The sequence below is a fragment of the Aptenodytes patagonicus genome, chromosome 1 (genome assembly GCF_965638725.1).
Source record: "Aptenodytes patagonicus chromosome 1, bAptPat1.pri.cur, whole genome shotgun sequence".
Taxonomy (NCBI): Eukaryota; Metazoa; Chordata; class Aves; order Sphenisciformes; family Spheniscidae; genus Aptenodytes; species Aptenodytes patagonicus.
The window spans coordinates 65,691,601-65,709,077 of record NC_134949.1 but is presented as its reverse complement, the minus strand read 5'-3'; the positions used below and the strand labels follow the sequence as shown (position 1 = coordinate 65,709,077).

At 42.6% G+C, this 17,477-nt stretch overlaps 1 protein-coding gene across 2 annotated transcripts in view; it reads right to left on the bottom strand.

The window, feature by feature from the left end:
- Positions 1-926: 926 nt before the first annotated feature.
- Positions 927-17,477, bottom strand: part of CREB3L2 (cAMP responsive element binding protein 3 like 2) — an 85,080-nt gene continuing 68,529 nt past the window's right edge. For both annotated transcript variants that reach the window (XM_076340304.1, XM_076340313.1), the window contains exons 9-12: positions 10,689-10,788; positions 9,623-9,749; positions 8,716-8,941; positions 927-7,772 (exon numbers count right to left, since the gene is read on the bottom strand). In XM_076340304.1, the coding sequence (XP_076196419.1) occupies positions 7,697-7,772; positions 8,716-8,941; positions 9,623-9,749; positions 10,689-10,788 (529 nt within the window). In that variant the 3' untranslated portion in view covers positions 927-7,696. The remainder of the gene's footprint in view (positions 7,773-8,715; positions 8,942-9,622; positions 9,750-10,688; positions 10,789-17,477) is intronic.

The following is a 17,477-nucleotide window of genomic DNA, read 5'->3' as shown; positions in this document are numbered from 1 at the left end:
TGCTATTATATGGATGCATGGTACTCTCATACGAGGTCCCTTTCCTGGTAGAAAACTGGCGTAATACAAATGACTATACCATTTGTGAAGCCGGCTCTGCACACGGTAATTTTCACATCTGCACTAGGCCAAGTTCTCTGGATGGCCAGCAAAGCCACAGAGTCCCCAAACTGGAAGAAATGAGGTATTTTCTTTTCCATGTCTACGCAAAGTAGCAAAGGTCAACTCTGTCCCCTGGCTGGATGCTGCTTCTGGGCTGCGGGGCATAATTTCGACTGTTCACACAGGCAAAATAGCAGCTTCTGAATTGCTAGAGAAAGCTCCTGAGCTATCTCAGGGTTAAGTCAGGGTAAGGGAAGGAGCTGAGGCCAGCAAAGGACCCAACCCCTAAAAGCCAAAGCAGAAAGAGCTCTTATTTAAGAGTCCAGTTTAAGCAATTAGTTGCCCAGTGTAAAGTCAGTGCAGGGAAAGGCCTTACCTTCCAGAGGGCTATTTGGCCCACACGAATCAAGCCCCAGCACGCTCTAGCAGACTGGTATCACTAGGCTGAAGCTAGTGCCCCCCTAAGCATCAGCCTTCCTGGATCCCGCTTTTCTTTAGAGAGAATTTAATATTAACGGGGCCGTATCGCATAGTTGCACTCAAGTGCCATTATCATTATTAAATGCCATCAGCCTTCGCCTAATTTCCACCCGTTATTGACAGATATAATTCTCCGCTAATCTCCAAAAAAAAAAAAAGTGGGGGGGGGGCAGCCAGCTTCAGTAAAAACCCACACCGTTGCTTTTAACCCTCTCTGTCTGGCAACGTGCTGAATTACTGGGGTTCTGCCATGTTGAAGACGGACACATTGCATGCAGTGCCGCACTTGGGAAAGCCAAAGGATCAGATCTTTTCCAACCGTCAGGAAAGCAAACAAGTTGTACTTGCTTTTTCTACAGAAAATATTTATTTGCAAGAAATGAAAAGCTACATACATGTTTAGGCTACAAAAGCAGGTAGTCTGTTCTCTTGTAGAATCAAGCAGACAATTTAAAAAGGAAAAACAGCAATTTCTTTCCACCCAATGGACATGTTTGCAGCATGAACAATCAGGTGGGACCGTATCCAGATGACAGCGCTTGTACAAAAATAGAGGCCATTGAATACACATACACAGAGTTAAACAGACTTATGGCAAGAGAACAGAGATATCTGCAGTCAGAAGAGGCTCCAATGCGGTTTACCAAGGAGTTTAGGGGGTGTGCTTTTGCACTAGTATCACCGTCCTTTTCATCTTAGGTAGTTTTAAATGTTTGCACAAACCCATACTGCATCCACATGAACAGAGGGAAAGGGAAAGATGAGCTGAAACGCCTTAGGGGTGTCACACGCAGAGTGACTCAGAGTCACTAGGTATTGTTTTGCACGGCCCAAGGCAACAGCTTTAGCCCTGGATATGTATTTCTCTTCAGGAGGGTAACACCAGGTAATTTACCCTTGGAAGGCCCAGCGAATCTCAGGGAAACTGTGATGTCCCCGGCCTTATGAGAGCAAACTGCTTCCCCTCGCTGGCATCTTACTGCGTCCCTGGGGCGGTTAGGGCAGTAGCGCTCCCAGGGAAGGGGGGGGATCTTTAGGTCCTCTCCCAGAAGACCAGCTTAACAAATTGCGTTCCTTGAGCTGTCAGCTCCCAGGGGCCACTTTTTAAGGCTAACTTACACCATTTAAAAAAAAAAAAAAGCATTCAACGCCATAATTCTGCAGAACAAAAATGACACCCAAAGATACAATAAAGCCTAAATTAATTATTTTTTTGTACCAAGCCAGAGCTGTCCTACAGAAAGGCCAGACAATTTATGCATACACACAAATGACACAGTGCAACAACTTTCAGTTGAAAATTGCTGATAGGACAGACTTCAGACAGCAATTCACACTACAGTTTTACGAGTGCTCGGTGATGTGGAATGTGAACGGGTTTCAGAGAGAAATGCCTGGACTTTCTGTTGCACCAAGTGGAATGTGCCCTGTGTGTTCAGGTAGATGCCTTTATTTAGCGATGCTTACTACATTAAAAAAACAACGCCACTTTTTTTTTTAATTGCTCACCATGCACACGTGCACAGACACACACGCTCGCGCTCGTTCTTGCTAACTGTACAAATGAAGAAAGCAAGACGCCGTTACATCAGCACCGTTGAATTAAAATCTGATATGGCAAAGTCAGATACGAGCAGAGTTCTGTTCAAAGAAATTGATTACTTGCCTCTGCTTCCCCCTCTCTCCCTTCCACTCCCTTAATTATGGGCTGCTAAGGTTCAAAACGATTTTTACCTGCTGGTTGGAAGGAAAAATGGCATATACCATACAGGTCAGATACGCATAAACAGGACTGCAGAGTATTAAAGAGCAAGGGGAAGAGTAAAGCTAAAACAAGGGGGGAACTAATGAAAAATACTATCATTGCTGATTTATGGAATCAAGAACAAGGAAGTTTCCCTGTGATGTCAGGAGTCCCCTCATTGGCCACTTCTTTCGTCTTTTCTGTAAGACAGGTCTACAAATCCAGCTTTCCAATGTTTTGTTCTCACTTTTTCAGTTCCAACTCTTAAAGCAAGAGTACGGAGATGGGCTTTAGGGCAGAGAAGAGACTACTGGTAATAAAGAATATTGAAACTCCATTTCAGCATCACAAATGAGAGTTTCCTGCGAGGTGCACTCTTTTCTATGTAGGAAGTCAATTCAGGTATATACATTGGCAAGCGGAAAAAGGCCTGACATGAAAACCACAAAAACAAATGGCAATTTCCCTCTCAATCCTGGAGTCTCCAATGGATGCTGATCACCTAAGCAATGCAGTAGTAACTGAGATCACACCCTCAACATATCCCTGAATGCCCTCTGTCATTTTATTGGCCGTGAGAAAGCGACAATATCCTGGCCCACTGATTGAATCCTTACATTTTATTTGTAAAGACCTTTACACGTAAGCCAGTTCATTCATCTTTGCAACCCCAAAGTTGTTCATCCTTAACACTACGCGCAAAGCAGCAACACATCATAGCACTACACTACTTATATAGGCGAGTATAACTTTTGTAGTTACAAAGTACTGACCTACCATTTCACCTTCAGAATACAAAATGTTCCTTTTCTAATTAGTGACTTGAGAAAGAAATATTTTAGTCACCAAGAGTATAAAAATACTCCATATACTTCTGTTCTTCGCTGCGTGGGTTTTGTACAGTGGCCTCTTGGCATTAGCTAGAATCTAGAGCCCAAATACTCAGTGGAAATCCCTCCCAACGTAGCAATTAGTATCATTCATTTACTTGACCTACATCCTAAATGCGTCTAGACAGAATTCAGCGCTGATAGTTTGGGGGGATGGGAGTGGAGAGGTGGGTTGGTTTTTTTAGCAAGGAAAAAAACCAAAGAAGAAAAGTTTTTATATTCATTTTCAGCTCTACATTACAAAAATCAAGAATACATTGAGACACATTGTTACACAGAGAGATATGGAAGAGGTCCCCTCCCAGTATAAATCAGACCTGCAGCCTCCAAAAGCGGTAAGTGAGAAGCGTGCTGCGTTGTATCAGCTGGGATCTGGCCTAAGAACCTCAGTCTAATCCATTATTAGTCTGTGCTGCTGAAAAATATTGAATGGTATGGATGAAATAAGAGAAATGCAGCAAAGAACTATAAATAGCCTGGGAAAAAAAAACCCAACATTATCTACACACTGGTAACAAGGTTAGAACTGTCACATGCCCTGTGCTTGATACTTTTTAAATATATATATATATAAAAATAATGCCCTACATTCCTTCATAGCTTACCTCCCTAGAAGCAAAGACCCGACAGATCTAGACAGGCTTTAAAGCTATGGGCCAAAAGGTAAGTTTGCTAGCGTGTGTAAAATGGTGCTGACAAGCAGCATAATGTTACAGCTGAAGACTCTAAGGATCACTTAAGTCCTCTAGTGGAAATGGAAATTAAGTAGCACGTAAGTTCTTTGCCTACCCTGTCCATACACACACATTATTCTACAGCACCAAGTCACTGATCACTGGTAAAAGTATACTGGCAGAAGGCTAAGACCTCAAGTAATATAGCCGAGCTAATTAAAAGCACTTATACTGGCATCCTCCCTGAATATGCCTTACTACTCCTTCCCTATGCCCTTAACGCAGAGCACATACAGCTGCCTCTCCACGTGGTCTGCAGTGCATCAACATTCACACTTGGCTCACCCCTGGACTGCTGAGGCTGGCAGTGCAACTGCACGTGTCCTGCCTCCTCTGTCCCCCTGCCAGGTACGTAACCCGGGCATAAACTACCTCTGGAGATAGTGAGGTCCTTGTCGCATAACAGCCTGTGGGTAGGTGATGACAGGAGATTCTTTGGCCCCTAGTATCTAGCAGAGAAACCTCTTCTATTAAGGCCCCTGAAGAAAAATGATCACAAACATACCAAAGTAAAGCAAAGGTTTTCCTTATTATAAAGAAGTAATATTTAATATAATAAAACCCCAAGCAATGTGTGTGCTAGGTCAAGAGATTCCCCAAAAGAGTACCTAAAAATAATTTATAAGATTACACAAATTAAGATTATAGCAATAGAATATCAAACAGTTACAAGAAAATTGGTATTGCCCATACTGGCTTGGATGATTCAGTTCAGAGGCCTGACCCAAACCATGGCCAGTTTAAAATGCTCCAGATGAAAACATGACTATCTCCCAATCAGATTTGAACTGACATGCCCAAATTAAGCAAACAAAATGGCAAAGCTTTATGGTGACTAGTGCAGTAGGTTTCGGAGAAGGGGGGTTGTTTGGGTTTTGCAAAATTATCTGTCCTTTAAGTATCGAGAAATAATTCAACTTTGGTTTTAATACAGTGAAGTCAGCTGTATCTGCAACGGCAGGTGATGCATTTAACTGATAATGGGCATGAGCGCAGGCGGAGCGGCCTCCTACTTATGCACAGTGTGAACTGCAAGACTAGTAAGAGCAGTGTTGTGCTCAACAGCCTGGGGCCTCTTTTGCAGAAGACTTAACCATACAGTTGCCCTCAGAGGTGGCAAACCATGGGTGCTCTGAAAAAAAAGACCACTTAAGGAATTTTCTAAGCTATGGCCTTGCCCACTTACGCTGACCAGCCATATGGTAGTGGAAGGGTCAGTCCCAGCCTTCTCCTGTCACTTTGGTGACCTCATGTGGCTAAGCAATGCAGCCATCCCTTGTGGCACCCTCAGGGGCACCCACCAGTGTTCATTATTCACGTGAAGCCTTAAATCATTGCTCAAAAAAAACCATACAAAAGTCACTGGTGGATACTGGAATGATGCAGAGGACACAGCAGGATCACCGTGAAGGGCAAGAGGCTTTAGGGAGGAGACTGACCCATGCCAAGAAGAAGGGAACACTTGCCAAATAGACTACAACGGCATTCCTCCTCTCATTGCCACCACAGGTGAAATAATAAAAAGGCACTTGCATAGAAGAATAGGGCATTACCTAGAAAGCATGTCTGTACACCAAAACTCATTACAACTTCATGGACTCAGGTACATGTTTCACTGTCACTAATGTGAAACACCTTCTTAAAATGGCACAGTGGGGACTGATCCACAGCCTGCTGTAACCAAATTCTTTCCATTAATTTCACAGAGTTTTGAGTCAGGCCTGAGGGTGGCAAAATAGGATATCAAAGGAAGAAAGTCTAAGGAGAATGAAGAACAAGAAAGGAGCTGGTGTGGCAGCTGCTGTAATAAAATACAAATCCAGTATTTTACAAAATAGAATACTTGCAGGAAATATCTGCTGTACATGGTAAAAAATTACTTGTAAGGCTACATTAGTTTTTCCCTTATTTATCATTAGAAAAAAAAGAAAAGAGAGCTTCAAAATTGTTTATTCTTTTTTTAAATTGACTTATTCTGGTAAACGGTAAAGTAGCTATATGCTAGCCTGCTGAATCAGGATTTTTCACATTAAATCCATCCTCAATGGAGTCTGAGTGCCCTTCTGTAGTAACCAGACAAGCCCCTGCTCAAATCCTGGGGTAGGTTCGACTGTGCCACTCCAAGGACAAATTGCAAGAAGCACAGCTCAGGCAAAGGCGTGACCAGGGTACCGAGAGACGGAAAACCCTTAAAGGCAACAGCTACATGGGACAAGGAGGGAAAAGAGCACTGGACCAGGATCAGACCTGAATACTGCTCTTGGCTTTTCCACTGAACTTGGGCCAGTCGCTTCACCTGCCTATGTGCCCATCTCATCCCTCTTTTGCCTTGTCTGCTGCCTACATACTTCATTCCTCAGGTCAGGAGCTGTCTTGCCATACATTAATACAGCATCTACCACCTCCAGGCCTGAAGTGTGCCTAGTTGGGGCTACCTATACCCCTTATCTTTTCCGCTAAGCAGTTGGTCTAAGATCACATCTCTGGAAAAGGAGGCAAGAGGAAGATAAGACCCATGGCTTTATTTTAGGGCAATTCAAGTTTGTGGGGGAAGGAATGGGTGTTCAGTGATATTTGTATGTCCGATTTCAGAGTCTGCCCAGACCACTTGCAAGGTTAGGGAAGCTCAATTCTCTTCATTGCGACTGCTTGAACGAAATTTTGCAAAGCTAATAAATACTATTTACAACAGTAACAGGAAGATGGCAAGGAAAGGAAAACACAGGACAATCTGAGACCGGGTCTACATAAGAAATTCCATCAATGCATCTAGAAGCCAATAAATTAAATCCATATGGTCCTCGCAGGAGGCACTTCTGGTTTAAAAGCCTTACACTGATTTAGTTTATTGGGAAGGAACTGATTTAAGCTAAACAGATTAGCCTTAAGCAGACTAAAGGACATCCACCCAAAACATTGCATAAATTTAACAAAACCTGCTTTCTCAACAGATTTAGTTAAACTAGTGTAATTCTCCCACACAGACAAAGTGTGACAAGACAGAGACTGATCTTTGCTTGAATTCCACAAGGGTGGAAGCAGTAGGGAAGCCTACTAGGACTGCTTTCAACCCAGAGAGAAACCTACCCCACTAAATGATAAAGGGGCTGGAAGGGAGAAGAGAGAAAGAGCTAGGGGAGGACAATTCAGCAGCATCATTGCCCACCCCTCTCCTGCCTGTGCTGTTAACTCAACAGTATCAGGGCCCATTCTTGTCCCTTCAGAAGCAGACTACACAACGTGCTTCTCAATCCCCCCAAAAGGCTCAAGTGCTGTAGACCAGTAGGCACAGAGCTGTGGCTAGATTCTGAGCAGTATTATGCTACATCTCCTCTTTCTCTCAATTCCCTCTCCCAAGAAACCTATCACCCACATGCCCCCATCAGTTTTGCATATTCCACTCTTCTACAGAACGTCTTTGTGCTCAGATTAGGATGTGTGCATGCACGCACATACACCCACCAGTCACCGACACACTGCTGGCATCATCTGCCATCATAATTCAGTCCTGCCCTTGCAGTATCAGACAGGAAAGGAATAAAAGCAAAGGCAGGAACTATGTGTGAAGTGAGGAAGGGAGTTACAGAGACAAGAGATCCTATCTGCAGTCACAGCCTCACCAGTCAATGCAGAAGTTGAACTCCCTCTCTTTTGTGCTTTGGTTCACTGAGGATGACAAGTCAGGGGGACTTTGGTTGAAAATATGTGGGAAGGAGGGAAGCCAAGAAAAAAGGCCTTTTTTATTTTTAAGAGGTGGCATTGACTCTTCTATCTATTTCAATTATCTTCAGTGTTTCATTTCCTTCTAGTTCGGAGTTGACTCTGCAGGGAACAAAAAAACCAAAACAACAAAGGTTAACGCTAATAGTCATTTTTAAAAGCGCATATCCTGCTTGAATTGGCTAATGCTAAAAAGGCACTCAGTATTTACCAGGTACTTGTCAGCTGGAGTACGGTAACACACTGAATTAGTCATCTCTTTGGCTCTAGATATAACTTTGACACAAGTGCTCAGAAGGCATGCTTGGGTTGATATGGCTCACCCTAGCCCTCAGGATGGCATGCTTCCAAACAAAATCCCTCTCTTCACTGTTTGGTGTGCTTGCTACTGCTTGTTAGCAGAGAACGAGACCTGGGCCAACAGGACAGTGGCAGGACAAGAAAAGGTAGAGTGGAAAGAAAACTGCACATACATATTTAAACCAGTGAATCTCTCTCTTTGCAAAGGCCCCAAAAACTTACATTTATGCTGAAAAAAAAAAAATTACTATGAAGGAGCTCTGTGTTAAGTAGTTCAGATAACTTTACAGGTCTGTCTCCTAGGACTGAGTCCTGCAAACTTTCCACAGCAATGCTTTAGTAAGATCACTGCTGCAAGAAGCTCCAGCTCTTCACACCCTAACCTCATAGAAAGCCCAGTGAGTCACAGCCTCACACTTCCACCCAACTGGCAAAAGCTTATTCCTTTAGGAGACACAGAAGTAAGCGCTTAAAGAAGTGGGTAGCCACAACTAACAGGCTTACAGGGGTTAGGTTTCTGGCAGAAGCACTGAGTTTGGTAGCTGTGTTACTACAATATTATTGCAACCACTTCTCCAGAGTAACAATAACTTTGCCTATAAGCTCTCCAGATAGAGACCAAACTCTTACTTCGTGTTTCACAGTGCCCAGCACAGCTGAGCCCCTAGTCTTACTCCTGGGCCTCCAGGCACAAATGACAGTGACGCTGAACAGCCGTATGACAAGCAGCCCACCCTGCACTCACCTGTGCTGCTGCAGGCCCAGCAGCACCGATTTCTCTAGCCTCGTCTCGTTGGCTATTGTGAACTGCATGATATCATCCTGCTGTGTCCCTGGCATGGCTTCCAGTGACAGCGCTGTGTACTTGGAGGTGTCTGCTTGCCTGTCATTGTGATCTGCAAAGGAGATCGGGCTTGACGACTCCTCCAGTTGGTGAGGCTCTTCATAAATTAGCAGACTCCTTGACCTCACTGCATACAAAGACAAGGCAAAAAGAGATGAGAAATAGGCAGCTTGGAGAACAGCCCAGGTCATTTCAGGAAGTGGAAACTGTCAGAGCAGAACTAAAGCTGCAAAGGTCTTTTCTTTTCATCGTGATTGAACTGATAATTTGATAGCTGAGGAAAGATACCACAGCAATGGTCCAGGTAGGGATCAAAAAGCTCTGAATTATTCACAAAACAAGAACAAAATGAAACAATCACTTTGATAATATACATTGAAAGCAACTGGTTCATTACGGGTATATAATACTATGCTTCCCACTCAGTCCTTGGACTCTTTGTTGATACCGGCAAAGGACACACCAGCTGGTATCAGTTGCACATTTTAACAGTATGAACATTTGCTACCGAGTAGAAATCCTGCTACCTTTTACAGACCACTAGCTTTAGTTCCACAAACAGAAACAAAACTGCTTTAAACAGAAGTACCAAGCCAAGTGGGGAAAGGCTTTGCCCATGTCTATGAAGTCTTCTGCCATCAGAACAGCTTGCCAAGCTATCCTTTGAAAGACACAGGTATATCAAGGAATGGTCTGCTAAGGAGCAGAAAAGCAAGAGGTGCTTGAGGAGGGGGTTAGGGATGGGGGTGGAGAACAAGTGCCGAAGCACAACCAAGCAGGGAGCAAGACTGGGATAGTTGTCACTTACCAATGGAATCTGTGTAGGACTCTGGTGAGGAATGCTGCCTGGGCAACACCATCTTTGTAGCAGAAGGATATGGCCCATAGCTCTGAGAGAAGCTGCCAAAAACTACTGCAAAGCACAGCACCACCATCTGGCAAAGGGAGGATGCAGAAGAGGTAAGTGCACTAGCTCTTGGCCCATAGGTGCCCGTCAAAACTAAGAATCAACACAAAGCAGATCTGATACTTTTTCAAAGTATTTTCATCACTACATACAGTGTGTCTTAGCAAAGGCACATATACAATAACAATTCAGTGTTTTAAAGGGCAGATTTCAACGCTGGAGTTTGTTTTCAATGTCTGCCACCATTTTGGCCTGTAGCCTTATTTACTCCCAAAGTTGAAAAGCAGACACAACCACCATGTGTGTTTTACAGATGCTGTCGGGAATTTCCAAGGTTATTTCTGCTGCTGGCCCCAGTCTTGCTTTGAAGTGACAGAGAGACTGGCAGACTAGGAGAACAACTTAGGCCTTGAAAATCATTTCCATCTATTTATAGCACTAGTATAAAGGGAACTTACTGGCTGAGTGTAAGGAGGGAAAAAGGAAAAGTTTCATTCTAATCCTTTTCTTATCCTGACTACTATTACTGAAATAGGCCAGAGGTAGATTTACAGCCTTAGTCATATTTTTATTTGGATGAGCAAGTTTATTTTTACTGGTATCAAAAGAACCGGGCAAAGGTCACCCTCGTTTTCATTTTACAACTCTAGACACCATTTCTCACATACAATATTGTAGGAAATAGTAAAACAGGTTACTCAGAGGAGCAGTGCTCCTTCTTTCATCACTGCAGCATCCCATCAAAAGCACGGGCCCAGTCTCCTCCAGAATTTAATGCCCTCCCACAACCATTAATCTTCATCAGCCAGGAGTCTCACCTACCTCAAAATTCATTGTCAAATTTTGAAGAGAAGTTTCCCAAGCTGAGAATTTGCAAGTGAGGGGCTTCGCAGAATGAGGGATGTGCCTTTGAGCAGTGGAAAGGGATTCTCATTCCCCTACAATTCCCAGCTTTAGGGACACTCACCATAAGACAGGTCCCTGTCTGTGTGCTAGCTGCCTTACACGAACGGGACACTTTCCCAGCAACCATGGCTTGGAGTCTCTGCAACTGCTGCAGAAGTGTTCTGGAAAGCAAAGACAACAGACAAGCATCAAATGCACTGATATACCTGCTGGTTAAACAGGTTTTTGCTTCAAATTCCACACCTGGCAATAATACAGCATTTATGACAAGGTACAGATCATTAAAGTCCTCCCCTTGAAGTCAGTAGCAAGGAGTGTTTTTAGTTTTACAAGATTTTTACATGTATTAGTACTGGACCTTTCAAAAAGATTTTTTGGCTTTCCCTCAACTGATGTCCCCGAACAATTACTTCTTCAGCACTTTCAGAAGGCTCTTATAAATAAAAACTGTACTTTCAGTGTTTCTACAAGAAACAATTCTGGTAAGTGTACAAACAACTGAAACTGCTCTAGGTGGAAGTGCCTAGATGCCTATACAACCTGGTTCTGTGTCATGAATTCAGCAGGAGTTTCACCATTATGTGAAAAGGTGCAGAAGTAAGTTTGTAACTGCTTTAATTGGTGGTAGAAGTACACAGCTACCTCCTTTTTCTGAAAACCTGCTGTACAGTGGTTTGGACCACATACTGGACCATTTTCAAAGAGAAGGTCTTAAAGCTAGATATCGGCACAGACTTCATTTCTCATAAATTCATTTATTAAATAAAGCACTTTACTACTATTTGCTAAATCCTCCAGGAGTTGACAAAAATCACAGATCCTTGAAGTGGCTACTCTGACTGTGTCTTTCAGAGGTCCCAGCCACGACGAAGTCCCAACCACGATGGCAATTCTGTTCTGGTTGGAGTCAACAGTCCCAGACCGCGAAGGTATTCTGTCTTTCTGGCTGTTTTTCTTTTGCTGTATAATCACCAATTACTACAGTTAGGATACTAGTGATTTACATGGGAAATTATCTCAAAGATAGAATGATTTAGGGTTTTCACAGCAGTTTTAATTTTGTTTTCATTAAAGCTTTTTAATGGACAAGGAGTAATCCAAATACTTGCCCTCGACACAGTCAAATAGAGTACAATTTTGCATCAGGATGTTAACTTTGCTGTTTGTTTCCAATTTTACTTTTCATTTCTCCTGTAAGTCTCACAACCTATTGTGGAGGGTAACCGCTACAAAACTCTAGGCAACAGCTTTGGAGGCTGTGACGTCAAATGCTAAAGCAAAAGGCAAGGTTAGGATGTCAGAGAAAATAGAAGGATTATTTTAAGATCAAACTGGCTAAAAGCTAATTGTAGGACAGACCCAGAGGTGCCTTCACAGCTCAATATACACTTGTCTGCCTATTATTATAGATTTTTTTAATCATCAATGCTCATTGCTAATTAGGGTTTAATGAATTCAAGGACTTCAGGAATGCATTCTGAAATGAGCACAAGGCATGCTCACAGCACATTTATCTGGGCCAGCAGATCCTTCTCAACTTATTAAGGAAGGATGTCTTGCATGCTCTTGAGAGCATGGTTTATTCTGCAACTCAGTATTTAAAAAAAAAGAAAGTGATTTGTCTAATTCAGTCCTTTATTCACTATTAGAGAGACCACAGGCAAATTAAGAGATGAAAACACTGTCCATCACGTAAATGAGACCATCCTAATTCCCTGCTCCCTTCTGCATCTTTCCCCAATTCCTCTTCCCATCCACTACATGGTGTAGGGTTCACAAAGACTTGCGTACGCGGTATATATAATTTTCTGGCACAAAACGTGCCGCATACAGTATTCCCACCATATGCCACCAGCTACGCTATACAGCAATGCCTTTTTAACCCTGCAATTTCTGTGCTATTACAGGAGACTAAATTTTCCCCCCGTTTCAGGCCTGAGTCACTGGGCTCGACACACAACAGCTCTGTGGTGCGAGGGGGAAGGAGCTCTCCTCCTCCCCAGCTCGGGGGCTGGCAGCAGCAGCAGCAGCCTTGAAATGCTGATCACTCTTGCCACTTTTTGCGGAGGCGTTGGTGAGAAAACAGCTAATGGCTGGTGAGGAAATCAACAGAGAAGAGGCAATTCTCCTCATTTTGCTCATGTCTGCCTTTTTGTGTCCAATTTAAAAAACCTGCTGGGCAGAGTGGGCCCAGAGAGCTGATTCCAAAAAGCTCTCTTTTTGGAAAGTATAATTAGGCAGGTATTTGGAGGTCTCCTATACAAAGAGGAAGATTCATCACCCACCTTATTTACCAACTACCTTCATATAAAATGTCTTTCTCCCCCAAGTCATTTATCTGTTTGAGTAGAGCTACTGCCGCCTTCTCAGCAGACAAGGACTCAGTGTTGGGAGCTGACAGGCTACAGGTGCATTTTCAAACTAAGAGCAAGGGCCACGGCAAGAGCAAGAAACAAGTTTGTCTGTTCAGAGATGATAGCAGTTTACCCTGCCATTGCCAAAATGGGGCACTCCTTGGTGCTTTTATTCTCTATTTTAATCTGGAATGGTGGAAGACTGGATTCCAAGGTCAAAAGATCTCCTTTGCCATGCAAAAGCTGCCTTCATTGTTACTGGACGGCTGCAGGGATGATCTGGACTAAGAGAGGGAAAAGGAGCAGCTCTCTGCTCTATAGAACAGGAACTTAGGTTAAATGAAGATGCTCCCTCTAAATAGCAGCAGGAAGGCCACGAATGCTTTTAATGAAACACACTGCCTATGGCTAAGTCCTAACAGGAGAAAAAGCAATCCCAAGGCAGCATGCATAAGGGGGTTTGTACCCACAGGAATTATTTTCACTGTGTCTGACACATTTCCCAGTGATACTCAATTAGAGGGTCACCTCCGTAGGAGGTGCGAACGTGCCTTCACGCTTTTCTCTGCCAATGGAAGCACCTCATAGGAAAGCTGTAAAGTGACTGAAGACTCCTGCTTTCCCTTCCACACACTGCCAGCAAATTCACTCTGCCTGTGATGTCTTGTTTTTGTGTGCACATTCACGTATTCATCTTCAGAAGAGCCCCTTTCACTACCAAAGTAAGGAACAAGTCAAGGCTTTCCCTCTGCTTCCCATGACACTTTGATTAAGGAGAGAAAATTTGTCACTCCAGGACCTAGCCACCTGGGAGGCTTCCTCAATTCAGTGTTTACGTTTAAAATCCAACATCGATTTAAACAAAAGATAGCTTCTAGGGGACACCAAACACTGTTTATTTTGATCAAGATTTGTCAGAGAATTTATCTGCTTTGTGAGGAACAAAACCTAATTTTGATAAGGAGAGAGAAAAATCATTCTGTCTTCCAACTCTACACACAGATTCCTTCTCTGCCTGTCCTATTTGTAGGAAAAAGAGCAAATCCCAAAGTAAGGTTTTCACTGAAAGACCAGAATACCTCAAAGCAGAAAAAAAATCCACATTTTTTCCTCACTTGAATTACAAAGAAAAAAATCCAGCAATTTTTCATCAAAGATGTTTCAGCATAAAGAACACTGTCCTGCTGCTTTGAAAACAAGGAGTCACTTCAGGGCTGCCACACTTTGTCAATTATTATAAGAGTGGTCTGAAATGAAGTGCAAGATATCTCATTGCAACTTAAGTCCAGATCCTTTGCTCCTTGAAAATGACTTGGTAAAATGACTTTATCAGCCTCAAATAAAGGAACAGCCAAGCAAATCAGTGAAGTCTGGCAGCTTTGATGCTGATAAACCCTTGGTGGGTCAGACTGATAGGCAACTTGATCTTTAGATGACTGGGAGTTGTAACAATAGCTTGAGCAGGAGCATGAGAAATGGAAGAACATCCCAATTGTATTTAGAAAGCCATTGCCTTTAAGGTGCCTGTCAGAGTGGAGACCTACACAATTTGCTAGTCATTACTCCACGGGAGCAACTCTAGCAGCTACTTGCATGCATTGTCCACGTGTGACACTCTCAACCATATGCTAATTGGATCCCAAGTCTATCATTTCTCCAGGAAAAGTGATCATCAATATATTTATAAATACAGACTCAACAGAAATGAAAAGCAAAAGTACTTCTCATATGTCATACACAGTACCAGATGTTTCAATACTGTCTTTAAGCCCAAATAGCCATGGCTCCCAGCTAGACAACACTGGTGTCAGAGACCGTATTCAACCCCCTAGATCATTGGCAGTTTCTGCCTTCAGTCCCAGTGCCAAAACTTGAGTGGATCAAGCCCTCTTGCTGACTGGGACGAGTCAGTTCAACTCTTGGTGCCAGCTTCTTCTCACATCCTTTGCTTTCTAAGACAGCAGTGCCCCACATGTTCAGATGCTACTCAAACCAGCGAGAGCCTGGCTCACTTGTGGCTACAAGACATAACAGACAGGCATGTAATAATGTGCTTCCTTAGTTTTGAGAAAACTGCCTGGAAAGGAACTTGGATGGGTTTCTTTTAAGGGACTTTGTCACATAAATTAGGAGAGGAAACATATGCTAGTGTTCTAATACTAAAGATGCCAAAAATGCTGCAGTCACCCACTCAGAGTAATGAGAATTAAAAACTCCCCTGCATCTTGATCCCCAACCTCCTGCCTTGCCTTTTAAGATGCATGAATGTCAAGGGAGATGCTTCTGGATGCAAATTTTTTGACCACATTTGCACCTTTTACACTACATCTTTTCAGATCCAGAATTTCAGGCTAAGGCAGGCTCTCAGGGAAGATTCTTCTAAATTTTTTCATGTTACTGAGAATAATGTAGGAACATTTCTACCAGAAGAAATTCTAATGTTTCCATGGTTTGGAGCCAGATTTTGAAATGCAAGCAGGGTTTCCCTGAAGTCTTAGGTATGTATCTGTGCAAGTGTGTTCTATATATAGAATAACATGCTCTAAAAAACTAATTGCACATACTGAAAGGAAACTCTGCTGTTCAATAGTTGTATGTTTTGGAAATTGCCCTTGAGTTCCTCTCAACTCCAGCCAGACTATAAAAACATAATACTGACTGACAGCACATACATGTGCATGAACTTTTACGTAAGCAGCTACAGCCCAATTTTCCAACAAGGTAAAAAAACAACTTTGTCTTCGTCTACACTTGAGTGCGTGAGCATTTTTACATGTAAACATAGCTCTTATTTTCCCGTTATCTTTCTTCCACTTTTACAAATTTTTCACAACAAAAGAAAATTTCTAATATTTGTAGATCTACTTTTAGATAATACTTTCAATGACGTCTTCATTTTTTACTGCATTGAACACTCAAAGTTGCAACTAAAGTCAACTGGGGCTCTGCTTTGGGTGTATTAAATAAGATACACATGTGTATGACTGTGTGCTAGGACTTTGAGAAATAAAGTCCTAAACTTATAAATTTGGGCATTCAAGAATAAACTGACACTGCATAATTTTGACCATCACTTTGAATGGTGATTCCATTGAATCACTTTGAACTTTGATTCCTGACTGTACATAGGAGATGGAAGTACCAGCTACAGGATGCTGTGAAGACAGGTTCTGAAACATTTGAACAGTTTCTGGATGCCACATCAAGGCTCTGTGCAAATACCAATGAGGAAACCAGACATTTTTAATTCACTGTAGGAAGTGGATAATGTACATTAAACAAGGGCCTGGAACCATTCTCTGAATGAGATAGTTGCACAATTATACACTGAATAAGAAAAGTGGCTCTTTGGGGTTAAGGTGAAAAAACCCATAATGTGGTAAGTTACATAATTCAGGCTTGATGAAAGCAGGCACTTTTACACATTTCTCAGTACTTCAATTTGAAGCCTTAACAGATTTTTAGATACAGTTTGTATCTAAATAGCCAAAACAGCATTGCCATGAATTACGAGAATTTCTGTGCAGAGGGTCAGGAACATCTGCTTCTCTGCAGGAAATTACAAATCAGTATCGATGCTACTGCAGAGGGAAGAAAACAATGCAACTCATCCCACATGCCCAAAGTAGGAAGGATTTGGAGATAATATCACTTAGCTAAATATTTTTAGAGCATTTAGCATGAGAGAATTAAGATCACCAAATAATAGAGAAGATGCTAAAGGTCCTGTCTAAAAGGACGGACAATACCAACAAAGCTGTTCTCATGACCGCATTCATAACAACTCAAGAGATGAAAACAGCTGGCCAAATTTAGCTGAACTGGGGAGAACAACTCTAGGCTTGACAACATGTTGTCCCTGAGTGGTTCATCCACAGCTGTACTTTTCCTTAGAGCACCTGGCTTCAGCACCTCCTGGGACAGATCCTGGGAGAGAAAACCCTACTCTACACCTACAGAACAATTCCTGGTTCTTTTATGTAAAATCCTGGAGGAAGATACAAGAGGCACAGAAATGGATTGGCTCTCTTCAAACAAGCAGCAGATGTCTTTATGCATGAGCAGTGTGTGGGAGACACTCTCCAGCAAATTACAGCGCTACAGCGTCTGGCTCCATGAAATTAAAGATTGGATCCGGACATTAGAAACAACACATGCTACTCAATTAGCAATACATTGGCTGCCAGACAAGCTCTAGGGCCATTTTCCATGATCATGGGTCTTACCTTCAAAACCCAGCCTCCTCCCACACTTCAGTGCTACCATCATGTTCAGTGGTAATATTCAACCATTACTACAAATGCCTCTAACTAGAAGGTGTTAACAGTGGGCTTATCTAGTACATACTCATTGGAATTTGCCATCATTAGAGAACATACTGAGCATAAACCATGACTGACACTCCACTCTCAGCTAACATCCAATTAAAAGCTCAGCTATTCAACATCTTCTGCCATGTGTCCTTTGAGAAAGCCACCCAGTCACCCGTTTCTTCA